We start from the raw sequence: 26499 nt of genomic DNA, 5'->3' as shown, positions 1-26499 counted from the left end.
GCGACGACAATGCCTATTAGAGCTCGAGCTTGGCCTTGTTGGAGCCAACGATTTTGGCGAAGGTGATGCCCGTCTAAAGAGATTAGATATAATGAGTACATCCAACATAGGAAGTGCTCCAACAATTACTCTCGCTCCCGCTCCACCACCATCGGCATGGCATTTCTGGCAGCACCACTCATGTTGAATGCCATCAAGCAATGGAGCGAACTGATCTAATGTAGGCGAATGCCGCAGAAGCAAAGCATAGTCGTACGTGGTGTTAGACCACAGTAGGTGGATGTCATGCCGCTCCAATGACCTCTACAGTGAGTCCAGACACTTCTGGTTGTCGTCCGACATCAGTAGCCCATCCACCACCTCCATTGTTGCCATCGAAGATGGTTTGATGTCCAGAGCCGATCGAGTGGGGGCGGCAAAGAACAAGGCGGCGAGAACTGTATAGTAGCGATTGCGATCAAGCGACCAATCATAAGCCTCACTAACACCATCGAAGAGCTCATTGGAGAGGTCGAGGCGGCAGATCTGTTTCGTTGACTAGACACAGGGATGGCTAGGGCTTGGGGCCAGATGGCTAGGAGAAGAGACTCAACCAAGGGAAATCCTGGAGCATATGCACAATGGATAGCATGTAATTGAGAATTAGTGAAATACAAGGGGTAGCATCGTGTGTTATGCACAGTGGCATTTGTCAAATTAGACTGAATTTTAGGCTCGGGCCCGAGCTAGGCTAAAGGTATATCTGAGCCCTGTCCAAAGGACAAACAAGTTCTATAATTAGGTCCAGACTTGGTCTGAACTGTTTCGGACATAGTTCGAGCCCAGTTTGAACCCCAATCTTCCCACACATACATCACCCCCTCATTCCTTAGTATCTTGGCTATGCCCTCCCTTTGGAACTATTAAGATTAATTTTGATGTTGCGGCAATCCAATCTAAAATTTTAGTGAGTGTTGCAATAAGAGACTCTTTTGGCAATCTTTTGTGTGGAAGGAAAACTGTTGCATATACTTACTATCCCTTGTGTTGAACTTGCTGCTGCTTGGCTAGGGCTATATATTGCTCTAGTGGAGTTTTTCAGATGTCTGGTATAGTTAGGAGATTCAGCTACTATTATTCAATAGTTGAAATCTCCAAGCTCTTCTACTTCTCATCAATACTCCTTATTAGTTGATATTCATCAATGGCTAACAAATAATCCAAATTAAAAGGTTTCCCACATTCATCAGGAAGGTTAGAACAGCTAATTATGTGGCAAAAAATGTATTAGATGGGGATTATAGCCTCTTTGTTAATAGTTTGATACCTCCCCAACTCAATGCTATTTTTACCGTTTGATATAGTGGAATTTAATTCAGTTATTACTCCTTAATGAAGAATTTGATTCAATTCTATTCATTTCCCTGCTATCTTATTAACTATTATGGAGTGTATTCTTGTTTTTTGCTTCAGTCCACTACATGACTATTCTTTTAGGCTATCCATGATGATTGGCACATAGATTTTAGTGGATTTTGGTATCATACTAGTGCTTCATAGATATATACCCAATGCTGGTGTGGTTTTCCTTTATATTCCATATTTGTAAATAAAAAATAGTACATGATGATGAGCCGATCAATTCTCTTTGATGCCATTAATGATTTCTTACTTAAAAGTAGGATATGTCAATGGTTTTGGATGTTTGGATGATTTGACCATGAACTACTCCTTGATCGGTGTCTATCTGATTACCATCTGGAATTAGGGTTCTCGTGTTTGTTTCTTTATGCACATCTTATGATGCCTATGGTTCATTAATATTGTACATGGGGTACATTATGTGTCTATTCAAAAGGTTGGCATATGGAACCTATTGATTGTTGAGGGGATATATTAATTTTTGTTATCATGTTATGGCTACATCGCTTGTACACTAACTAGATGATTTTATCAACTTGCTTTGAGGTTTTTCACTATCATATTCAGGAACTTATACTCTAATTATCTAGGCAAGATGGTTCCTTAACTTCTAGCACCTGTTACTTGATATTATAATGGATTGTGGTACATGATGATGATCCGATCAGCTTGTCTTGATGCTGTCAATGATGATTTACTCATAAGTAGGATATGTCAATGATTTAGGATATTTAGACCATTTGACTATGATATACTTTATGGTCGATGTTTATCTGATTACCGGCTAGAATAGAAGTTCTCTTGTTGGTTTCTATATGTTTATCCTGTAGCGCCTACGGTTCATAAACAATGATCAGAGGGTGCATCTTGGGTCTGTCCAAAAAGATGGAATATATGGATCCTGTTGCTGTTGGAGTGCCTGTATTAATTTCTGTTATCATGCTTTGGTCACATGGTTTCTGCATTCACTGGATGTTCTTATCAACTTGCTATGGTGTCTTTCAACATCAAAAAAGCCACATAATGTTGGTGCTTAGATATTTCAACTTTTATCTTTCCATAGTTGCTGCTGTTGTGAACTTCTTACTGGCACTTCTCACTCCCAGTAACCACATATTACAGTGCTCCAATATATACACACATTTGTTGTGCTTTCCAGGCTTATACAGGTTCTTTGAAGGGCGTTACTTCCTATTTTCTTCAAAACTACAATCCACAGGGGTTATTGTTTGGTCTTTCACTATATTACCATGCATACTTTTTGCTAACAGGAGTCAGCTTCCTCATCACAACTCTTTTTGTTATACAACACAAATATATGGGTTATACTTTTGGGTTGATCTTCTGTATTTATATATTTTTCTTCTTTGTAGCTATATTGTATTTATAATTCATTTTTTATCTGTTTTGGGTTTTCAGTTTTAGACCATCGTGTACCTTGTAACTATCTCTTCTTCGGTTAATAAAGTCCACAGCTTCTTACCAAAAAAAAAAATATCTATAGTCCTAGATTGACTCAGAATTATTTTTAAATCTTTGAACTTTTCAGATGGAATATAATGTCTAAGGAGTTATTTTTAGATTTCTACCGTCCACTCTTATCACCTGCTACCATTTAAGTCTATGTAAACAACAGAACTATCTTTGGATGGTTTTGGAGGAAAAGATTAATCCACATCTGGGATGTCCGCTCTCCCACCGGTGAGTGCATCAAGGTCCTCCATGGCCACTCTTTCTTCATTTTCTACGTCAATTTCAATCCTCAGTCCAATCTCATTGTCTCTGGCTCCTTTGACGAGACCATCCATCTCTGGGACGTCAAGACCGGCCGATGCATCCGCACCATCGAGGCCCACGATGATCTGGTCACCTCCATCCACTTCAATTACGATGGCTCCATCATCATTTCCGGCAGCCACGATGGATCATGCAAGATCTGGGATGCTGCTAAAGAGATCTGCCTCAAGGTCCTCATCGATGATAAGACCCCCGCCGTCTCCTTCGCCAAGTTCTCCCCCAATGGCAAGTTCATCCTCGTCGCCACCTTCGATGACACCCTGATAAGATTTACTCTTTTGGATTAGTTGATTGATCCATTGAAATCTAGGTTAATTAAAGCTTTTATAAAAAGGAATGGGAAGAATTCGTTCTCAGAATTCCATTTTTTGGTGTCCAAAAACTGTTTTGATTTCTCCATGCTTTAGCCTTTTTCGTTTCAAACGGATTGTTTTTTTATCATAGACTGAAATACTTTTGGTTCTTCTATGAATTATTGGAGAAGCTGAATATATAATTAGCAATGTTGCATACTCTTGTTTGAAATTTGAATAGCTTCCAAAATATCAGAATTCCATATATTAACTGATTATATTGGGATTCTTCTTCCCTTCCCGGTGATCTGATTTAGATCTCATCGGATTTATGCAAAAGAATTCACGCAGCGATCTTTTTCTTCAAGATCTAGAAGAAGAGATCTAGATCCAAAGTTGAGGAGCGAGATCTACAAGGTACTAGCATATCGGTGATCTCGATGCTCCGATCAAACGTCTCCGTGTGGATACCAGCAAAGGTCGGATGCGTGCATGGCTACGATCAGAACTCCGGACATCTGCAGATCTAAAGATATGGAGATCTGATCTTCGTTTTGATTTTGCTAACATTTGTTTTCTTTTTCAGATTTCATATCGTGGTTGCATATTCGTGTCAAGATCTTAGCTATAGTTTTTAGATCAGTTCTGATACGTGATTAAATTAAAAATATTTTAATTTATTTACTTCCACTGTTTAATGTCTAAAATTTTTTTAAATTATACATACGAAACCATAACCAATTTTTTAACAATGCTCCATATAATCAATTAATATATGGAATTCTGATATTTCGGAAGCTATTCAAATTTCAAACAAGAGCACGCAACATTGCTAATTATATATTCGGCTTCTCCAATAATGCATAGAAGAATCAATAGTATTCTGGTCTATGATAAAAAAATAATTCGTTTGGAACGAAAAGGCTAAAGTATGAAGAAATCAAAACACCTTTTGGACACAAAAGATGGAACTCTGAGGGCAAATTCTTCCCATTCTTTTTTATAAAAGCTTTCATAAACCTAGATTTCAATGGATCAATCAACCAATCCAAGAGAGTAAATCCTACCAGGGTGGCAATAAGGATGAACTTGCCATTGGGGGAGAACTTGGCGAAGGAGACAGCGGGGTCTTGTCATCGATGAGGACCTTAAGGAAGGTCTCTTTAGCAGCATCCCAGATCTTACATGACCCATCGTGGCTGCCGGAGACGATGATGGAGCCATTGTGATTGAAGTGAATGGAGGTGATCGGGTCATCGTGGGCCTCGATGGTATGGATGCATCAATCGGTCTTGATGTCCTAGAGGTGGATGGTCTCGTCAAAGGAGCCGGAGATGATGAGGTTGGATTGAGGGTTGAAATTGAAGCAGAAAATGGAGAAGTGGCTGCGGAGGACCTTGATGCACTCATCAGAGGGGAGTGGACATCTCAGATACGGACATCCTAAATGAGGATTAATCTTTCCCTCCAAAATTAGGGCAATTCTATTATTTTTATGGACTTAAACGGCAACAGGTGGCAAGAGTGGACGGCAGGGACCTAAAAATAACTCCTTAACAATTCAAAGATGTTTTATTTTATTTAAAAAATTTAAATACTTAAAAGTAATTTCGAATCAATTTAGAGACATATAGATAATTTTTTCAAAAAAAAAACTAACAAAAACTAATTCAAGTCATTCTATCCCCCATATAAATCTTTTGTGGGATGTGGGTGGTACTCAACAATAGACACTATTGATGTTCAACAATATTTTGACATGTACATCAATTTCTTTCAATACTTTGCCATGGCAACCTATGTTCGAAGGATATTTTATGTGTATGGCGTTAAACATCTTAAAAATCAATAGCTAATTATGCGCTCTTAAGGTGGGATCGCTTTTCTCCCTCCCCAAAGATCGCACAGGGAGAAAGATATATTACTGCTCCCTACCCATTTTCCAAACTTGCATGCCATCCATTCTTTTTGCATCCAAAACAACCCATAATATTATTTTTAAGTGCCTTCTCGTTCTCCTTCAAGAGAATATTAACTAATTCCTCATTTCTGATATGCTCGATGTTAACCACCGAATAACTCTTCGTATTTCACCCAATTAACCAATAGTTAAAATGGTATCTACCTTCTCGGCCATTTGTTTAGACAAGCTTTTCATGCCTTTCTCTATTTTATATATATATGCACACACATAGAGAAAGGTTTTATATATATATATATATATATTCATAAAATAAAATGGAACAAGAGTTACATGCTTGCTTATAATTCCATGTTCTGAATCATATTTTTCTTCAATAATTTTATATTAAAAAATATCGAAATATGGATGAAAGAAACATGAAATATAATGGTCTCCGCCGAGCAAGCTTGCTCGATTGTCCTGATAGAAGAAAGAGTAAGCTCGTAACTTATCCCATATCCATGATGATATTGGATGACAGTAACTTAATAAAAAATAACTCAAGTCATTCTATCCCTTTTTACGGAATGTGGATGTTGCTCAACAATGGGCATTGCTGATGTAATACAATATTTTGAGATATACATCAAATTCTCTCAATACTTTACCATAACAACCTATATTCCAAGGATATTTTATATGTATTGCATTAAATATGCTATGAAATCTTCTACCAAAAAAATACACAAAAAATTCTTTGAAATCAATAGTTAATTATGCACTCTTATTTAAGGTGGGATGACTTTTCTCCCTTCCCAAAGATGGCAGAGGGAGAAAAACATATAATTGCTCCCTTCCCATTTCCACCCAATAACTCTTTATACTTCACCCAAGAACTCTTCGCATCTCACCCAATTAACCAATAGTTAAAATGGTTGTATCCCCAAGAAAAATATAGTCTAGAATGGTACTTATCGACCTTTTTGGCCATTTATTATAATATATATATATATATAGAGAGAGAGAGAGAGAGAGAATTAAATGAAATAAGAATTACATGCTTGATTATAATTGAATGTTCTAAACCATATTTTTCTCTAGTAATTCCAGATTAGAAAAGAGAAATCACAAAGAGTCGCCCAAATTTAAAGTAACCCACTATATTTTTTCTTTTTCTTTTTCTTTTTTTGTTGAAAGGAAAGGAATCACTTTTTTTTTTTCTTTTTTTTGTTGAAAGGAGAGGAATCACATAAAATTGGGGGAAAAAATTGACTGCCTATCCGTTTCTCCGCATTTAAAAAGCACGAGATCCGGAACGAAGCCCATAAATATCATCCCAAGTCTCCAAACTTTTGATTTTTGAAAAAGCCTTCCCATCTCTCCCTCTCTCTCTCTCTGAACACCTTTCACCTTTCCAGTTACCAGAACGCACATTCCGCAGCTAACGGCGTCAAGAATCAAGATGTCGACGAGCATCCGGCCGGTCGAAGGCAACCGCTACATCGTCACCTTCAACGGCACCGACGATATCATGACGACGGTGACGTCCTCCGGCGACGACGTGGAGGCGTGGATCGACGAGATCCTCCGCGTCCACCACCGCCGCCTCTCCCGCCTCATCGTCGGCTTCGACGTCGAGTGGCGCCCCAGCTACTCCAGGGTCCAGAACCCCGTCGCCGTCCTCCAGCTCTGCGTCGGCCGCCGCTGCCTCGTCTTCCTCATCCTCCACGCCGACTATGTCCCTGATGCCCTCATCGACTTCCTCGCCAACGAACGCTACAAGTTCGTCGGTGTCGGCATCGACGCCGACGTCGACCGCCTCTCCGACTATCACTTCATCTCCGTCGAAAACACCACCGACCTCCGGGTCCTTGCCGCCGCGATCATGAACCGGCCGGAGTTGAACCAGAAGGGGCTCGCCGGGCTCGCCGGGGATGTGCTCGGGGTGCAGGTGAGGAAGCCCAGAGAGGTGACGATGAGCCGCTGGGATCAAAGGTACCTCACCTTGGACCAGATAAAGTACGCCGCGGTGGATGCCTTCCTGTCCTTCGAGATCGGGAGGAGGCTCGTCGACTTCGACTTCTGAGATGGATCCAGGTTAGGGTTTCCTCTGGTTTCTTTTAGTAGTAATGCAATGCAAGTGGTATTAAGGTATCATGGGGTATATGAACTTTTGATGGGATTTTGTTCTAAAGAACGTGATTAGGGAAACTTTGCTTCTTTGCTTGTGGGTATTGGCAATGGGTTTGGTGAACTTTGCTTCTTTGCTTGTTTGTAGTCATGGTTTCCAATATACAAGTGTTAGCGTCTTTGATTTGAATGCATGGATCTCTTTATACATGTCTGTGATGTGGAAATTATTGTTCTTCCTGGATTCTATTCATGACCGGTGATCGATGTGGATTTAGCCTTCCAAGATTAAAGGGTGCTCTTGTTATGCTATTGCCTTTCTCTGTTTATCTTTTATCAATCAATGCTTATATACCATGTTGTAGTTTCCTTCGGAATCTGTTATGGCTTCTGTTCCTAAAGGTATATCAAGATTGTTTTCAATGGGTTTTATGAATCAGAAGGGGGTATAATTATTACAAAGCATTCTATACACATTACTACATTCAAGATTTGTTGGTTTCAGGGCTAAGTATTGCTTTCAGAGATTTGGAAAACTCTGATATCTTCTTCCAGATCATATCTGATCGGAACATGACAACTTTCATATAATAATCGCGTTATTTTAATCAAGTTGCAATGGACTCTAATAAGAGGGTATGTGAGTCCATGTACATTTTGGAAATTACCTTTGATGCTCATATGGTTATTTACTCTGGGTAGGGGGAAGATGTTTCTTTTTCTGATCTGTCTTATATTTTCTTTTGGAAAAATGTTTGGTGGTGATGATTATGACAGGTGAAATGATTTACAAACTAATCTTTAAGTGAGTAGTTTTGTTGATTTAATCCTTGTTTCCTTCAAATGAAATGGGTAGGAACGTATTGCTCTTTTGGTGTTCTGAAGGACATGCACTGCTGTTGGTCTTAATCAAAAAGAGTTACTTTTTGTAGGTTTGTTTGGGAGTATCCTATCTGTACAAATGTGCAGTAGCTGCCCATGATTGCATTGTACAAATAGTTATTTGATTCACAGGATAACCAACGTTACAAGCATGATATTCTATACCGATCTGAATCGATCGATACATTCGATATCATACCATATCGATAGAAAATCAATTTGATTCAGATCGATTTTTCAAAAAATAATTTGAACTTAATCAAATCGATCGATTCGATACAGTACCGATCTGAACTATTCGATATCGGACAGTTTGATCCGATACAGTATGGTACCAGTTCGATACAATTTGGCATGATTTTTTTTCTTTTTTTTTTGAGCCTTTAGGTGGATTTTTTTTAAATTTTTTTTATTGTCGGTACAATCCAATACGATATAGTATTGTAACGTATCGACCGACAACCGACACAGATTCCGATACCGAATCTGCGAAGCTTGGTTACATATTTTTATTTAATCTCGCTATGCTACAAAATTAGCATAATTTTGTTGTTGCTTGCAAGGTTGAAAGCCATCTTGGTAATGTCACAAGCATCACATTTGCTTTGAATATTTATGGATTTTCAGTCTTTAGACTTGTCAGTTTTTCATTATTCAAGTCTGATCAGAATGAAAAAGCAGGAAGTTGCAAATTGAAGTCATGAACAGGGAATGCAAAGTATTGGCAAAAAATGTTAAACTTTGCAATCTCTCTCTTTAAGATTTTTTTTTTGGGTAGTATCATGCAGTTCAAAGAGTTGTAGGCTAAAGCAGTTGAATGATCAGGGCCACCTAATGTGGAATATCACAAAGGGGTGAGATCCTGGTGGACGTTTGCATGGCTCTGATAGGTATGTATGATATTGTGATCTTTGAAGTACTGTGTGTGACATGTTTTTATTTTTCCTAAAAGTTCTTTGAGATCTCTTGACATTGAGGCCAACTTTGATCAGCATTATAGCTCCATTGGATTTCGATATCCAAAAATGAAGGTAATATGTTTTTTGGTTTGTTTGTGCCCCTCCTTATGATACATGCATTACATTCTGATGTTCTCATCATATCTCCTTAACAAGTTATACCAAGTGTTGTCATATATCTCTTTCCTTTCTCAAGTTGCCGAACAGATGGACACTCCATGAGCACACTGATAGTTCAATCAAGCTATTCACATCACCTTCACACTCCCATGCTTGCTTAAAAATGTCTAACATGTACAAGTCTCCTCTTTAATCCAAAGATGACAAAGGATGCTAGATCAAAGAAAAAGATAGGCCAATCCATTCTCCTCTTGAATTGATAATTTAGAGAGGGAATGGATGATTGAGATTTCATACAAGAGAGAAAAGGAGGATAGAAAAGCATGGATATGATTTTGATTAGATCCAACAAGGATTTCAAGGTTAAATAGGTCGTTAGAGAGACGTATAAGCACCAAAGGCAAGATGCTAGGTAATGTCCTATTCATATCATTAAAATGTTATCAAGCAAGGGATGGCGTGGTATGGATGATGATATCTTGCTTTTGTCCTCTCTCAAAAAATATCTTGCTTTTGTCGTCATGTAAGCTTAGGATTTGGTCCAAGGTAGCAACAACAGAATAGTGTTTGGGAAGCATGTGGCAAAGGAGAGAGGGTGAGAGCTGGGTTCTTTGCAGACAAAATTGAGGTGGCGGCTTATGATAATGCCGCTTGCAATAGTAACAGGTAAGTTGTTCCAAGAGAGAAGGATTGTGGAATCTAAAAGGTTCACCAAGTGCACACACATATGGAACAGAATCTTTTCATGGTGTGTACCTTAGCTAAAAAGGTGGGGGTGAGGATAACATGGGCGTGGTCATGATGATGATGTCTAGTCTAGGTCTACGTTCAGGTACAAATGTGTACAAATGTAGGTCTCTGGGTCTTTTAGGTATTGTGTTCGTTCTCGGGGTTGGGTGGATTGAGCATGAATTGGACTAGGTGAATAGAATGGGGATAAAATCAGGTCATGTTGGACATAATCTGATGTATTTGGGTGTGACCAGATATGATCAGACATGGTTAGATGAGATCACGGATGATGTGGTCGAATAGCTAAGATTATATCAGATCGGTTAGGATAAGACCTGGTTAGATATGACGGTTATGATTGGATGTGATCGAGTATGGTAAAATGCCTAGGGTTAAGTTGGATACGGAAGGATTGCATATGATCAAGTATGGTAGATGTCTATGGTTAGGTTGGATAGGACACAATTAGGTTCAATTGGGTAAAATCAAGTGTGAGATTGGGTTCGAGTGTGCAAGATTAGATTAGATAGGTTAGGGTATGATTTAGGTTGGATTGGGTGTGATTGTAATTAAGGAAGTTATTCACCCTTGTATAGCTGGGAGGTGTTTACAATGCCTATGATGAAACATATGGATGTAGCTTATATTATATCATCAAATACTTATTTATGAAGATTTTACTATGATATTTTTTTATAATATTTTATTATACAAAATATTTTAGATATTTTATTTTCTTTCTCTTTCTAATCTCCGTGCTGTCCTCTTCCTTGGTAGTCTTCCCTCCTCCCCTCGATGCTCCTACAGCCCCACCCCGCGGTCTTCCCTCCCCTCTTCTCCACTGGCACTCGTGCCCCTCTTTCTCGCAACTGCATCATCTTCCTGCTCGTGCCTTCCTCACCCCATGCTCATGCCACCATTGCCCTATCCTGTACTCATGCCGCCACTCCTTCCTCATTTTCTTTCTTCTTCTTCAATCCACCCCTCACTTCTTTTTTCTTCTCCACTGCACCCCCCTCCCTTCTTTTTTCTTCTCCACCGCTCACCGACGGGTCTTCTACTCGTTGGTGCTCCATCGCCTGTGCAACTCCACCACCAACCCCACCTCTGCCTACGATGCCCCTGCCACCCCTCGGTGGGTTCTCTGCCAATCAGTGCTTCGCCTTTCGCCCACAACACCCTTGGTGCATCTGTCTGTTGGATCTTCTGCCTCCATTACCGCCACTTCAAGCTCCTTCGTCTTTCGATTAGCGGTCAAAAAAATTAAAAAAAAATTATCATCTTTTACAATATCAAAATAATTTTTATTTTTAAAATATTTATTGTATCAATCATGTACATGGATCTCTCGTTTAGTTAAAATCTACATGATCTATATTTAATTTAATTATTAAAAATAAATTAAAAAATTAAAAAGTAAAATATTATTTAAAGCATCTTAGTAAAATTTTATTTATGAATGTGTATCAATAATGATACAGTAATGCACACATATGAATGGGTTTTTTTTTTTTTTTTTTTTGGATAGAAGAATGGTCTTTGCTAGCCATAACATGCCTCTAAAATTGGAATTTTCAGTAGCAAAAGGGCCAGTTTTGACGGCATATCTCATCCATCGGAAAAGATGGCACATCTCATCCATTGGAAAAGATTGGAAAAGGTCTGAACTGAGTTCAACTAACAAGGGAAAAGACATGGTGAAAGATAAAGGTATCTCATAGCGTGCACAATCCCCATAAATTCACGATTTAAGAAATCCCGGTAGTTTCAAGCTTGTGGACTTCTCCGGTTCCCAAGCTCTAATTTCCACCATCACTTCACAAGCTCTTTTTTTTTTTTCAGTGAAGAAAAAAAAATCAAGAATTACATGTACGGGAATAGCATATTTGGTCATCCAGAAGAGCATCTGATCATCTGACTTAAGAAATCTTAATTGTCTAAGGATTGTGGATTCTACGATTTCCCTCGTTGCTAATAGAGTGGCAATCAAATCCGACCAGATATAAATGAGTTAGATCATATAAGGATCAAATTAAAAAATTTTTACTCTGAACCTAATCTATTTATTAAACAGATCAGATTTTGATATCTAAATATATTTTATTTAGTAAATAGATTATCTAACTCAATCCGTATAATCTATTTATCATGTAATCTATTAAAAAAAAATAAAAAGATCGAGAGGGATCTTCACCTTCGCCACGAGCTCGTTTAGACAGATCAGCATCTAGACGGTCATGAAGCCGCAAATTGCCGCTACTTAGGGCTCCACCATCGAGCACTCGGAGGTAATCGCCATGAAGAAAAGAATTAGCTTGGAGATCGAGGGGGATGCAACCTCGATTGCTGGATGAGAGATGAAGGCCTCGAGCCATTTATTCACATCGATCTATAAGAATAAAAGAAGAGACGGATCAACAGAGGAGTGGGGGAATAAAAGTGAGAAAGGGAAAGGGGATGGAGACTTTGTTGAACCAAATCTCTCAAGCGGATTAGAGGGTGTCATTGAGATTGGTGAAGGGAGAGCCTCCATTGGATGCACCATTGACCGACTCACAAAAACAATGGACCGCTGGCCGTGGATAGAGTTGATTAAGCTTCTTCCAGTGGTCAGTAATGACAGTGACAGGTGCGAGTGGTCGGTGGGAGCAAGCAATAGCTAGCTGCAAGGACGGCATTATGGAGGCGATGGTGTGGAGAAACTCATGAATTTCAATGTGCCGGCATGAAAGAGAGAGGCGATAGAGGATGAGGTTGTGAGAATTTACACTTTAATTAAGATTTTTTAGAGGAGGAAAAGCATGAAATGAGGTGACAGATCACCAAAGGGTTTCGGTGGTCACGAGTCGAGCTTTTAACTGACCATTGAAATTTCATGAATCATAATTTACAGTCATGAAAATGGATCAAAATTCAAACAAACCGCTCAAATTTTACCATAAAATCCACAACCCAAATATTTTAAATAAAAATTATAAATAAATTAAAAAAATTGGACATGTTGAGTAATTTAAATCCAAACATGATCTGTTTAATAAATGAATTAAACAGATCGATTTATTTATAATTTTTTTATTTAAATTAAATTTAAACTTATTTAAGATGGATTAAATACAGATCGAATTAGTAAATCGAATCATATTTTATCATCTCTAATTGCTAACCTCTTTTTTCCTTTGCCGCCGTGCTCAAAACTACAGAAATAGCATATTCGGCCATCCAAATAGTAAATTATATCCTATGATATATACATTATACGACCGTGCATCGTACTAATCATCTCAACAAATTGTTTAATAAAGTGCACCGCCACGTTGCTGCATGAAGAGTAAGCTATAATTTCTCCACGCAAATAGACATGAACAGCACCTGAAGTTGATCTATGAAATCATTCGCTCCTTGTCATTTGGGCCTTTGTCGAATGAAATGGTAAGCACACATCTGGAACCATGGAGTCGTTTTGTTTGGTGAACAACCATTGAGTTTTTTTTTTCAATCATCATTATTTTTCACAAAAAACCATTGAGTCTTCTACAAGAGCCATAAATTGCGCGCAATACCCTTTTGGCATTCAGCTTTTGGCTGGTTCGCAAATGCCATGTAATCGAGCGTCGATACGAAACATCTTCATGTGGTACTCTTTTCCGCGCTCCCACTATTGGTCTCGTACAAGAACCTTATTTTAATGACCGCCAGTTAGCCCTGATGTACCGGGCCCTGGCCCTTTGACCGTTGCTGTTTATTATAGTATAATAGCCAGCCCCACATACCCAAATTCCACATGGAAACTGCATCCACTCCTCAAAACCATCGGCTCCACCTTCAGACGGAAGGAAGGAGATAATAGTGGCTCGATATGGGTACTTGTTCACGATAAATCATTTTCCTATAGCTTATGCAACTTAAAATTTGTTATTAGTAGCTTCGGTGCTGGACTGCATTCTCCTCGTTTGGTACAGCGCCTCATAATGGCCTTTAACCAAAAAAACAAAAATCTCCTCCTCCTCCTTCTGGATAAAAAAATAATTCTAACTGAAGCGAGAGAGAGAATTCAGAGATTTGCACGATATTATTCGTCTGTGCTCCATGCAGAAGCAAGAGAAAATTATATTTCATGTGAAGGAAGTCTTATTGAAACGCGGTGGAAGGAAAGAAAAGGGAGGGAAGAAGAAAGACCGGACAAATTTCAGAATCCCAACGCAAAGTTAGAATTTTAACCTACAACCATATCGAGCATAAATATGCAATGAGCGAAAGAAAAGATACACAGTGTCGTTACATAATAAAAATAAAAATTGTGTCAGTCATTTTGGAACCGTAGATATGGGTGTATATATTCCAAAAACTCGTATCTTTGCAAAGCTGCCAAACACTGTTTACAGGGATCCAGTCTTTTGAACTTTGCGAGGCCCGTTCCCAAGGGATCCAGCGGGAGAGAGGTTTCCAAACCTCACGGTCAATCTAATGTAATATATTTCTTTTTCCCTACCAAAAATTGATTCCTAGATCAGGGAGAGAATCTAAATTTCTCGGCCATTTCCTTCTTAATTGCAAATAAACAAATCAAAAATCACTTCTCATCATCTAATACAACAGCCAAACTAATAAAATGGAAAAAATACTGAAATTGCCATCAAAAGCAGCTGCCAAATAAAACAAAACAAATATATTTCTGCTCGGTGGTGTTCGAAAATGATAAGGTGCAAAACAAACCAGGAGAAAACACTGAAGCGTGAAGATAACAAATACTTGGTGGTGTGTTACATAATAATAATAATAATAATAATAATAAATCAAACTAACACTGGTTCACGCATGTTCTGGATGCACGACCATTATTATCCATCCATAAACCCGTCAATATAAATTTCGTAAATATCTATATCTTTATGGTACGTATACATATATAATATAACATGCAAGAACACCTACTCTCCTCGAGAATCGGCGACACCTACCAAACAGCCCATACGGCTCTATGGCTGTCCCTCCCCTTCCACATTGGTCTCCTGCGTTGAAATTTCTTGCCTAGCTATAACTGGCAACCTCATTTACTCGCCGCCAACATTCCAAGCAACCACAACACGCCACCAGGATAAGGACACCCCTCCCTTCAAATAGAACACCCTAAAAAAACATTAAATTCTTTTAAAAGCAGAAGGAAAAAAGATATCTTTTTTACATCACATTTTTATTTATATTCTTACGCTATGCTTCCACCATCCAAAATCCTCTGCACTTGAATGAAGATCTCTCCCTTCCCCACCCCTGAACCTAACCTAAGCTAAAAGCAAGGGAAGGAACAGAAGGGAACCATAAGCCGCCCAGTTTGGATAAAGAAGAGCAACCACTCCTCCAATCATGCTCCCACTCTCACTCCCAACCCCCAAGCCGTGCCTGATTACAGTCTCGGAGGGAGCCTGCCCTTTGTCTCCCCACCGTCGCATTTTCCCGAGATCATTCTATGCGTATATATGGTTGCTTTCGTCTTCCCACAAAAGGGTATCCAATCCTTGGCACGGAAAAAGGTGCCCCTTTTCCTCCATTTCCGCTCGTCCATCAACAACCACCCTAGAACCCTAGCCCAATTTCGAAATTTCAACAGCCCCCCACCCCCACAAAACAAATTAATGAACCAAGCGCGGTGCAACTCACTTCCAAAAACCACAAAAAAAAAAATCCAATTTTTATCTCAGAAAACAACGCTATCTGAAGTAGAAGAAAACTAATTATTTACATAGTAGTAATGACAATACATCTTCATCAGTGGGTAATCTGAGAACACGAAATGGATGGCTCTCCAACTTCCATCAGTCAGTACTCAGTACAATCCCCCAAAATAGGACGAGAAAAAAGGGAATAAAAAAACCAATTATAAAGAAGGAGGGGAACGAAAGAACTAACGTACCAAATATCTACTCTTTTTTGTTCCCGATATCCGATCGAATGACGTCCTGAAGCAGCCCGTGATCTCTGTTCAGAATATCGGCCGTGGGCTTGCAGTCTCTCAAATCGCCGGAAGGTGCCGTGATGATACCGGCGGACACATGGCGGAAGTCCATCGGCGGGGAAGGGAGGTAGCTGGTGAAGTAGGGGAAGTGGAGCTCGGTCGCCTGGAGCGAAGGGAGGACGGAGCCGAGGCCCTCCGCCGGCGGCGGCAGCGGCGGCATTTCAGCGGCGAGCGGAGGAGGGAGTAGTGCTGGGTGGACGCCACGTGGCAGGACGGTGCTGGGGTGGGTGTGCTGGCCCTCGTAGGTCGTGATCACCACCGCTGGATCCACCGACGACCGCTCCACCCGCTTCTTCACGCCGCACATCGCGCTGGTGCAGCGGTAGTAGCTCCTGCGCCAAAATGACGATCGTACCCTCGTACGTGAGAGAAAATAACGAAGTAGTAGGAAGGGGAGGAGGAGCCGAAGGGAGCATGTGATGGGGGAAGTGGCGGGGGAGAGCAAATAAAGACCTGGGGAAAGGGCTATTCTTGACGGCCTTTTGTCCGTACTTGCGCCACCTGTACCCGTCTTCCAGGTGATCCACCTCGCTCTTCGTCATGAACGCGAACCTCGGCTCGCTCTGACGCTTTTGCCGCTTGTTCTTCCCTCCCTTCGAATCACTGCAGGGCATCATTTTTATTTTCCGTATAAAATATAAAAATTTAATCCTCACAAATTATTTCCAAATAATTCCATATTTGGAAACATTTCTTTGAAAAAAAAAAAAAAATTCAAGATTTTAAGAAAATTAGTGTACCGCTTACATTTTCTTGGTTTCGTGTTGCTCGTGCTCCTCCGGCTGGGTCTTGACCGGATCGGTGTCGGTGGCAGCCTCCGTGGAGGAGGAGGAGATCGAGGACGAGTTCGGGGTCGCCGGGAAGTTGAGCACCGCGGAGGACTCCGGTGGTGGCTCCGAGGGTGTCGCCTCCTCCACCGGCGCCGCCGGAGCTGGGAGATCGAAGATGGAGACGGGGAGGTCCTGGAGGCCGAGCAGCTCGAGGAAACCTTCGGAGGTCTTGTCTCCCCCGCTGTCGAAGGCGATGTCGAAGATCCCGCCGATCTGGTCGGCGACGAACTGGGAGACTCCGGCTACCGCCGCGACCTCCATCTTTTCTGCTCTCTTCTCCATAATCATCGCGCCGCTCTCATCGGATTCCCGCCCTCTGTCTCTCTATCTCGCTGTAGTCCAAGAGCTAGGGTTTTGTCTTTCTTCCTGGAGAGGAGAAAAGTTGGAAGCGATGTGAGATAGAGAGAGAAAGAGAGAGGAGGGAGTGAGATTTTTTTATGGGTTTAAGCTGTGGCTGAGGGGGAGGGGCCCGGGAAAGGTTAAAACTAAACTAGGAGCCGGTGGATGGTTACCGGCGATAGCAGGGGTGGAGCTTGTACGGAAGGACGGGGTAGCCGGCAACGAATGCGGGCGCCTGTTTCGCGAAAGGTCGGTCGGCGCTTTCACACGGGCGCTCAGGTAGTAGCGTCGACCGGTAACCGGCTCCGTGTGAACGGGGTCCCCTCAAACGTGTGCCTAACACGGCTCCATCGCCGGGAAATCGCACTGTACGCGAGCCTCCATCTCACCTCTACTTACGTCCCCGCAAAGTTTCGTTCCTTTACCAAAATACCCTTTGATCGGGTGCTGGGAATGGGTAGCACCATCCTGGGATGTGACGCTAGTAGGGGTAGTGTGGGAAGTGGGGAAGTAGCACACGTGCGAATGGTGTGTCAAGTCGGTGCGCGCTTTCCGACGGTGTGGAATGGCGAGGAAAACACGTGTGGTCCCGACTTCTGACACGCGGATCGCGCGCTGATGCGATCTCCACGTCATCTGCTCTCGCTTACTCCCGACACGCCAACACCATCGAATAAAAAGACACATATTCTCGATAATTAAAGCGTTATATTCCCACCGTCCTATTTCCCCAGTGATAATTTTTTTTTTTAAAAAAAAAAATTACGCCCAAACTTGCTTGTATATTAGTGTTTTGGTATGCAAAGCATGGTGGAGGACGGAAGAGGGAAAATTTTTTTTTCTTTAAAGAAGAAAAGAGAGAGAGACGACACTCTCTTGGAAGTTTGTTTTGTGAGTTTTTCTAATTTTGATTCTTTTAACCTTTCTTTCTCCCTTGATCTTTTCTTATAAAAGTACCAACCATCAATCATTTTAAGCTTTAGTTTCTTATGGTAAGAAAAATATGTTTTATGATCATCGTTGAATTATTGATACCTAAAAATGGAGACATTGGTGAACAAAACCACACCCACCATTTTAACTACCTGAATCAGCATCATGTTCTCAATAAATTGTTACTTGAATCAGCATCATGTTCTCAATAAATAGTTGTTATATTCTTAAAATGGAACTAATTGGATTTTTGCTCTTTGAAAGATGTTGATTCCTAAAAATATTCAAAATAATATATCATCTATTTTATAAGAAATTATTCTTTATACTACATGCAATATGTGCTGGTGCATGCTAGCAATTGCAATCATTTTTTTTCTGTAATCATGCATCGAGTAATGTACTTGATGAATGGGATTCATAAAATAAAAGATTGTAATTGGTGCAATGCACCTTCCTGTTGATAAATTCTTCTTTTTTGTATGCATATGTTGCTGGTGAATAAATGCAATCAGTGATTTTTTTCTATTTTTTTTTTTTAATTTTCTTTTATAAAATATATTTCTAAATCTTGGTCTTATATCTTTCATTTGCATGGCAGGGGTACCAGCTGTGAAAAACCAAGTTGACACAAAAATTAGATTCTACCATGAATTCTTGTGACCCTGGAAGAATTATTCGAAACTAATTTAACGGCAGTTAAAAGAAAAGGAAATATTAGTTAATGAAAAAGTAAAAGCGGTCATCAAGTGGGATACGGGGTGCCCCAGGGTCTGATCTTTGGGAGAATCCGCATCAGCAGCAGCGCAATCAAGGGGCGTCATCGCAGGGAGAATCCCATCAAGTGGGACACGGTGTGCCCCGGGTGTGGTGCCGTCTGATCTTCGGCAGAAGGGATGAGGGCGGGAGAATCTATGAAGCCTTTCCGGGAGGTGGTGACCTTGGTCGACTTGATGGGGCCTGGGCGGCCAAAAGTTGGGCCTTTGGGTGGGAAGGATTGGATGTAGGGTTTGAGGGAGTTGGACTCGTGAAATTTTCTTTTTCCCCTTTTTACTTTTAAACTTATAAGGGTGGTATTACATACAGTTGACTTTAAAAATTAATTTAATATAAAAAAAATAAATTTTATACTAGATTATCATATTCAATATGAAAAAAAAAGGAAGAAAAAGATGATAAAAAAGTATGTGGATCTCATGTTTATTTCTCAAAAAGAAGGTAAAATAAATTTTATTAAAGAATTGGTATTTGATAAATTTTTGAATAATGGTAATCCATACTTGATAAAATATTTCTAATGAAGTAAATATATAATCATTGAATTTATTTTTATGACTTCTCAAATTCAGTTAACAAAGAACTTAAAAAAAAAAAAAAATTTAGATGGCAACGTGCAAAAAGTTATGTAATTATAATCATTATATAAAAATTAATTGAAGATGACAATACAATACTGATATTAAAATATTATTTTATATTGATGGATATATTTATAAATTTATTCATAAATCTATATAGACTTTTTTCCAATTAAACGTAGTTATCTTGTTCCAATGTTATTTTTTCAAATAATTTTTCTATTAACTAAATATAGTAAAAATTATTTTTTTTATAATTATTTTTTTAAACAAATGATTCTTCAAAATCATCAAATTATCTGTAATCTGATATACCTCAATCAAACAGACCCTTGGAGCAAATTCATTTTTTATTTTTTTTAAATATAAAGATTATGATCGGTAAAATTTGATTCATCATAAAGAAATAGTAAACAATTATTCATGTTGTCGTGGGAGGAGTGTAGCTCTAGTCCCACATTTGTTGTGAGTCAAAGAAGAGTATAGCTTATATAGAATGAGATCTTCTTTTTTTCGTGAGGTTTCTTTTAAAAGATAAAACTGTGAGGTCCAAAATGATCCACACAGCTCCTCCTGACTTACCGGTTGCAAGTTAAAGCAGACAATACTTGTCCCTTATTAGTATGAGGATGGATCTTAACGGTCTATTAGATATTTAGTTATTAAAAACTAACTGCACTAAAAAATAAACTAGTACAAGGGGTTTGCAGACAAGCACGTAAACTTTGTATTGCATATATAACTTCGGCTAAATTTATGAAGATGCAAATTTGCAACATGCTATGCCATTTTATGAACCAAGAAACCTTCTTAAGCCATCACAATCTGATTGATATTGCAAACATCATTATGGTGGTCATCATTTTCATTCTTCTTCTGTGCTCCAAATTTACCAAATACAAAACACTTAGACCAATTAAAGTTTGTTACACTTGCAAATGATCAATAGAAGAAAGAGTCCATCTAAATACTCCACGTGTTAACTTTGTTCATGTATTATGTATAACTAAATTTTACAAAACAACTATTGATCTATTCCATAGTTTTAAATAATGCCTTTATAACTATCATAATGGTTTCTGCCACCTTCCGTGGCTGCCTTTTTTTTTTTTTTTGTCATAATCAACCATTATCGCATAACAAAAAGCTGTTATTTTTGTTTATATATTTTTTAAATAAATAATTTTTTTTTTATTCAATTGTCATCAAAATCGTCCAAATTAATTGTACAGTTGAAATAATAGTATCATGTCATGTAATAAAAGGTGAAGGAAAAGATAATATCGTTATTTATCTGCTAGTTCCACTACACTTCTATTTTGGTGGCTGTTTTTTAGATGGTTATTTTAATGTTAAAATTTAAAATTTTGAAATAAATTGTGTCTGCTAATGGGTCATTATGGGTATTTTAGGTGGTCTGTTATAACGACATATCCATTAATTTAATCCTTGACATGTACCAACCCTTCCATCCGCCTTCAGATTCCGCTTGGAGTTTGGAGCCCCACTAATGCCGTGGTAACGGGTGATTATTGATTGGATCAGGTCCACCATTCGAGTTGGTGCATCAATCCACAAGATAATATATTTAAAAATAAATTAATTAAATAAATAACATAATACAGGCATTTCCATATGTATTGCTCCATGGTTGAATTAATCTACCAATTTAACGATGGATTCAATCCACCTAAACCTTATATCATGATAATAGTTTCTTAGGCATTCCACACATCAATCTTGAACTCCGATGGACCTTCATCTATAAGCCCATGGTCTATCGCATGCATTGTATTCTCGAACTCATCCATGAAATATAAATTTGGAGAGCTTGGCATAAAAATTAGCAATAGCTCTACACCGTCAAAAAAAAAAAAAAAAAAAAAAAAAGAAATGCTAGGATCACACCCTTGATGGTCCTATCCATGTTGTTCTCAGTTTGGAGCTACTTGGGTGTCTTGCACCAATGAAGGTTCGATGGATTAATTAAGTATTTGACTAGTTGATTGATTAATCAATGTACTAAATAATAAAGGTATTGAATCGTTTGGTTAATTCCACTCAAATAAGTCTTTAATTTCAACCACATGATATTTTATCACTTTATGTTGAATTCAATTTCTACCAGTTAGTCCTCTATGATTCCTTCTCTAGATAAACGACAACTCAATACTTCCAAAGAGATTAACTATCGGGTCATTCAAATGATTCAAAATTTGATAATAAAAAATTGGTGACTTGTAGAGGTTAGGGTTAATTAAAAAAGAATCACATGATCGTATTCTCGATTACTTTATTGATATTACCTTTAATCATATTCCTTTTCCACCATTTGAAATATGGTGATGATTGCAAGTGGTTAACCTCATGCTAAGATTCCCATCATCCATTATTTGCAATGGATTTGTTGCTAGGGAACACCAAAATGATATGAGAAGTAAACCATAGAGATTTGATCCTAGCATTACTAAATCTTATCATCTTTCTTCCCTAACTTCATACGAATAATATTCTCATATATTTTAATAAATTCGGTCAACAGAATCATTGTGTTTTATGATAAATATTACAATTAATTTATACAAGCATAATTTATCACGGAAAAGTGAATTGTGAAGTGAAAGGAGAAGGCAAGGAAAAAAAGAAAAATATGCTGTTTTTAGTCCTTGTTTCTACGTAGAGTTGCGTGTCCCGAGTTGATACATCTACTACTAGTTTGAATGTTCCACGTGGAGTCGAGTTTGTTGACCTCCACATGATCCTCGTCCTATTGGATCACAGCCGCCCAATTTTTAGAGCCCATGCTCCCTAACGGGGGAGCACGCCAGCCCCCTCCGCGTTCCACCAGCGAAAAGCCACCCTCATGGTGTGCCTCGGTGGGTCCCAGTCTGATGGGAGGCATCTAGAAGGGCTGGGTCCCACACGGGATTCGCGTGTTGGTCTAAGCAAGTGCCCAAGAGTCAGAGGCTCCCAATTATTTCGCGCCTTTTACCACGCCATCCCGCTCTTTTTCTTCAAAATATATATATATATATTTTAAAAAAATTAATTATAAAATAAATTTAAAAATTTATCGATTTAAATTTAAACTTAAAAATAACTACATACTTTAATTCCAAATAAAAACAGCTATTCATTTGAAACATAATTAAAAAATAATTATTCAAATAAAAATAAAATAATTTAATTATCCTTACAGTTATAAAGTAATATTATATTATTATAAATTAATATTATATTATTATAAAATTATACTGTACTATTATAAAATAATACTATATTATTATAAAATAATAATACACTATGATAATGTAGTACGATCTTATTGTAAAAGAATACTGTACTAATATAATACAATAAAGTAACACTACATTATTATAAAAAAATACTATACTAACATAATATAATATCATCTTAATATAAAGGAATACTGTACTAGTATAATACAATAAAGCAATAATACATTATTATAAAGTAATACTATACTAATATAATGTAATATTATTTTATTGTAAAAAAATATTATACTATGATAATATAATATTGTAATATTTTAAAAGATATAAAAGTATAAGGATCATTTTAGTTAAAATGAGTAGTTGCTTTTAATTTATGTTTCAAATGGGTAGCTACTTTTACTTACATTTCAAATGGATAGCTATTTTTAAATTAAAAATATAATTAAAAATTTATCTCTAATTTTTTATTAATTATATAAATAAATTAAAATTAATTAATTAAAATTTAATTGTTATGGAGAATGGGATTAGATTGTCCATCAATGGAGAAGTCAAACACCGATATCCACAAGATCACGAGTATCAGAAGGGAAGAAGAAGGATGATGGTCAAAGGTCTCGGATCAAAAGCAAGGAGAGGTTCTTTAAAAAATTTAAAAACAATGTTTTAGAAAGGACAAATTCTGCCTCGTAATTCCCGCCAGACAATGCTCCCATTTGGTGTAAAGAGAGATTCATGTTGGTAAATTTATTGGTAAGATGTAACAGTAATAACTAGAGTGGCTAATTAAGAAGTGTAAGCTTTTGAAGTGTTAGATGAATGGCCTTTCTTGACGTCGAGGGGAAACGGATCCAATGACCAATGCAATCATCTTTTTATATAGACTTATGTGTCTCTAGTTCTAGTTGTCGAGTCCCACAACTAGAGCTACATAGAACTGTCTCAATCTATGGTCTATACCTAACCGTTGCAGCTATGGTCTTGTCCCATGCTTATAATTTGGCCCTCACATAGATTGTTAGGTCCAAGCAGGGCCAGGAAAACGGGTGTGGAAACTAGCGGCCTGCAGTTGTTTGAATTAAAGGCGAGGCAGATGCATAGGCCTCGGATCCACCTAATCTTTTAATCTTTGCCGATAGGGAGCTCAGAGAAGATTCTCTTTGTTTCTTCCCACATCCTTGCCGTGCTCGTGGTATGTATGCATCGCTCATACTTGTGTGATGACCTCGCCCTGGTGTGCAGTTATCAATCATCTTTATTATCCCAGAAGGAGAGAGGCTTCAGTATTGTTTCATGGTTAGCTTCTACAGAATGCCTTCGATGTAGCGAGGTTTTGTCAAGAACGCTGATCCGCTCTGGTTGGGCAGGCAATGGTGAATGTATCGAGTTTTGGCATGGTAGGTATCAAGGGAAGCACGCTTTTTCCAATCTCTTCCCACTTCTCGACTAAAACAAGTGAGAGTGGGGATGCTGAGATTGCTGATATGTGGAGTGAAACGAGCCGAATGTAGAATCTTAACATCCATATACCAGTCAGCCAACCTCAGTTGCCGGAACTCAAGGATTCCCTTTTTTTTTTTTTTGGATTAAATTGGATTTATTAAAGTATTTTAGAATAATGTATATGTGGGAATCAAAAAATAAAATGTCCGGTAAATCAAAAAGAATGTGTATCACAATAGTTCACAAAATAGTTCCGTATGATCGACTATATGTATGTTCGATCCAATCTGCCGCACTGTTAATTTCTTTGTAGACAAACTCAAGAAGTTATTTGACCTATCAAAAATGGGTTGGAGTGCTTCCCGGATTTATTCTGTGAATTCTTTATGTTGTTTCTTTCAGCACGGAAATGTGGTCTGTCTATTGCTCCGAAATCGGCGGCATGGGAAAGAAGCACATTTTCTCGTTTGGCTGGTGGAGAATGAAGAAGATTCACACTTTGGAGGTCCTCAGGTGGAAACGATAGATTGAATATCAACAGAGGATGTCTCTTTTTTCACAATCATCCTGATGAACGATAGAAGGTTTATCATATGCTGCTAACTTGCAGCTGGATAAAAAAGATATGGAGGATATCACCTTGGAAGCTTTCAACCTCTCAAGGCTTTCAGGGAGAGCAATGGCGCTTCGACACAGCCAGACAGGGATGGCAATGGGTAGGGTTTGGGTCGGATAGTATACTACCCATCTCCAAACCCGAACTTAATACCCTATACCCAAATCCTACCCGATACCCAATCGGGTAAGAAAAGAGATACCCATCCCCATACCCAACGGGTTCGGGGATACCCGTGGGTAACCCAGTTTCCCATACCCAATCCATACCCGCCCCATACCCAACCCATACCCATCCATTCTATACCAAAAAAAAAGTAAAATAATTTTATGCATATTATCAATCAAAAATAAAATTATCAATTATATATATATACATACATACATACGCACATACACACTTCTAACACACACACATACATACATGCATACATATATGCATGCATACATATACATACATACATATATATAATTATATATATATAGAGAGAGAGAGAAAGAGAGAGAGATCATATATATGTGTGTGTATTTGTGTGTGTATATATATATATATATATATATATACACACATACATATATACATATCCGAATATATATATATATATATATATATATATATATATATTCGGATATGGGTTCGGATATTACCCATATCCATAGGTTCGGGTCGGGTTCGGGTAGAAAATAGCACTATCCATACCCTACCCATATCCGTACTATAGTTTTCGGGTTTTACCCAAATCCGAACCCAAACCCAGTCAAACTCTATTTTTCGGGTTTGATCGGATTCGGATAGGATGTATACCCATCGGGTCAGATTAATTTTGTCATCCCTACAGCCAGATGAACCACCCGGCAAGCTCGGATGCAATGGACAAATCGCTGTTAGTTCGGCAATGTGGAGAGAAGGAACTCGCGAGTGTTCCTTCTGAACAGTCAAGGCGACGCAGCCGATAACCAATCTTTCGCGAACGGCTCACGTCAGGGCACTGTAGTTAAATTGGCTTTTAGTTTTCTTTTTTATGTCCTAGCTTTCCTCCTTTTTTTTTTTTCTATATATATATATATATATATATATATATATATATATATATATATCCCACGTGCGAGGGGTTGATGTTGTTTTTCTTGGGTTGGTTTACACGGCAACATCACACCCATGTTCTTTTAATGGTCATCCGTATGTACACCATCATCACCTTAATGATAAGCTGTCCGGGTGGGTGGGGTCACCCTTCTCCTCCCAAAACAAATAAAGCTACCTCAAAAGCATATATTCTATTCTTCAGCCTACATGGAAAACTTCGTTAACAAGTAAGAGAGACCTTGCGAACTATTTCAGCAGTCGTTCAAAAGGAAAAGAAAAAAAAGCTTAAAAGAACGACAGCTGAAATAGTGCAGGTCCACAGGAAAACACAAATGACTTCACCAAGATTCCGCAACCTCGTGCAGAGATGCTAACGGTCTACATGCAAGGTTGCTCCAGTGATACATACACGCGTTTCTTCAATAGCA

At 38.5% G+C, this 26499-nt stretch overlaps 3 protein-coding genes across 5 annotated transcripts; 2 read left to right on the top strand and 1 right to left on the bottom strand.

Moving 5' to 3' along the window:
• Positions 1-228: 228 nt before the first annotated feature.
• LOC105057387 (COMPASS-like H3K4 histone methylase component WDR5B) lies at positions 229-3485 on the top strand. Its single transcript, XM_073248301.1, has 2 exons — positions 229-272; positions 3038-3485. Exons 1-2 carry the CDS (start codon positions 229-231, stop codon positions 3483-3485), a joined length of 492 nt encoding a protein of 163 aa, XP_073104402.1.
• A 3245-nt stretch (positions 3486-6730) lies between these two features.
• LOC105057327 (3'-5' exonuclease) lies at positions 6731-8220 on the top strand. Its single transcript, XM_010939920.4, has one exon. It carries the CDS (start codon positions 6857-6859, stop codon positions 7478-7480), a length of 624 nt encoding a protein of 207 aa, XP_010938222.1. The 5' UTR covers positions 6731-6856; the 3' UTR covers positions 7481-8220.
• Positions 8221-14452: 6232 nt separating this feature from the next.
• On the bottom strand, positions 14453-17519 carry LOC105057329 (probable WRKY transcription factor 48). 3 transcript variants are annotated; one of them, XM_073248743.1, is made up of 4 exons: positions 16975-17519; positions 16681-16830; positions 16126-16559; positions 14453-14702 (listed from the first exon to the last, which is right to left on the bottom strand). In XM_073248743.1, the coding sequence occupies exons 1-3, from the start codon at positions 17343-17345 to the stop codon at positions 16133-16135; spliced, it is 948 nt and encodes a 315-aa protein (XP_073104844.1). In that variant the 5' UTR covers positions 17346-17519; the 3' UTR covers positions 14453-14702; positions 16126-16132. The 3 variants fall into 3 exon arrangements, with proteins under 3 accessions (XP_073104844.1, XP_010938224.1, XP_010938223.1); XM_010939922.4 differs by lacking the exon at positions 14453-14702 and adding an exon at positions 14765-15344; XM_010939921.4 differs by lacking the exon at positions 14453-14702 and having other exon boundaries at positions 15928-16559.
• Positions 17520-26499: the final 8980 nt, after the last annotated feature.

The sequence above is a fragment of the Elaeis guineensis genome, chromosome 14 (genome assembly GCF_000442705.2).
Source record: "Elaeis guineensis isolate ETL-2024a chromosome 14, EG11, whole genome shotgun sequence".
Lineage (NCBI taxonomy): Eukaryota > Viridiplantae > Streptophyta > Magnoliopsida > Arecales > Arecaceae > Elaeis > Elaeis guineensis.
Note: the sequence above shows the minus strand (reverse complement) of the source record. Positions and strands in the feature narration are given on the sequence as shown.

Excerpts from the sequence above, each read along its gene's own strand:
- LOC105057387 (XM_073248301.1), top strand. The coding sequence starts at position 229 with ATGCCGCAGAAGCAAAGCATAGTCGTACGTGGTGTTAGACCACA. Across the intron at positions 273-3,037 it reads GTACGTGGTGTTAGACCACA|AACTATCTTTGGATGGTTTT; the intron begins GTAGGTGGATGT and ends TGTAAACAACAG.
- LOC105057327 (XM_010939920.4), top strand. The coding sequence starts at position 6,857 with ATGTCGACGAGCATCCGGCCGGTCGAAGGCAACCGCTACATCGTCACC.
- LOC105057329 (XM_073248743.1), bottom strand. The coding sequence starts at position 17,345 with ATGATTATGGAGAAGAGAGCAGAAAAGATGGAGGTCGCGGCGGTAGCC. Across the intron at positions 16,831-16,974 it reads CAACACGAAACCAAGAAAAT|TGATTCGAAGGGAGGGAAGA; the intron begins GTAAGCGGTACA and ends GATGCCCTGCAG. Across the intron at positions 16,560-16,680 it reads AAGAATAGCCCTTTCCCCAG|GAGCTACTACCGCTGCACCA; the intron begins GTCTTTATTTGC and ends ATTTTGGCGCAG.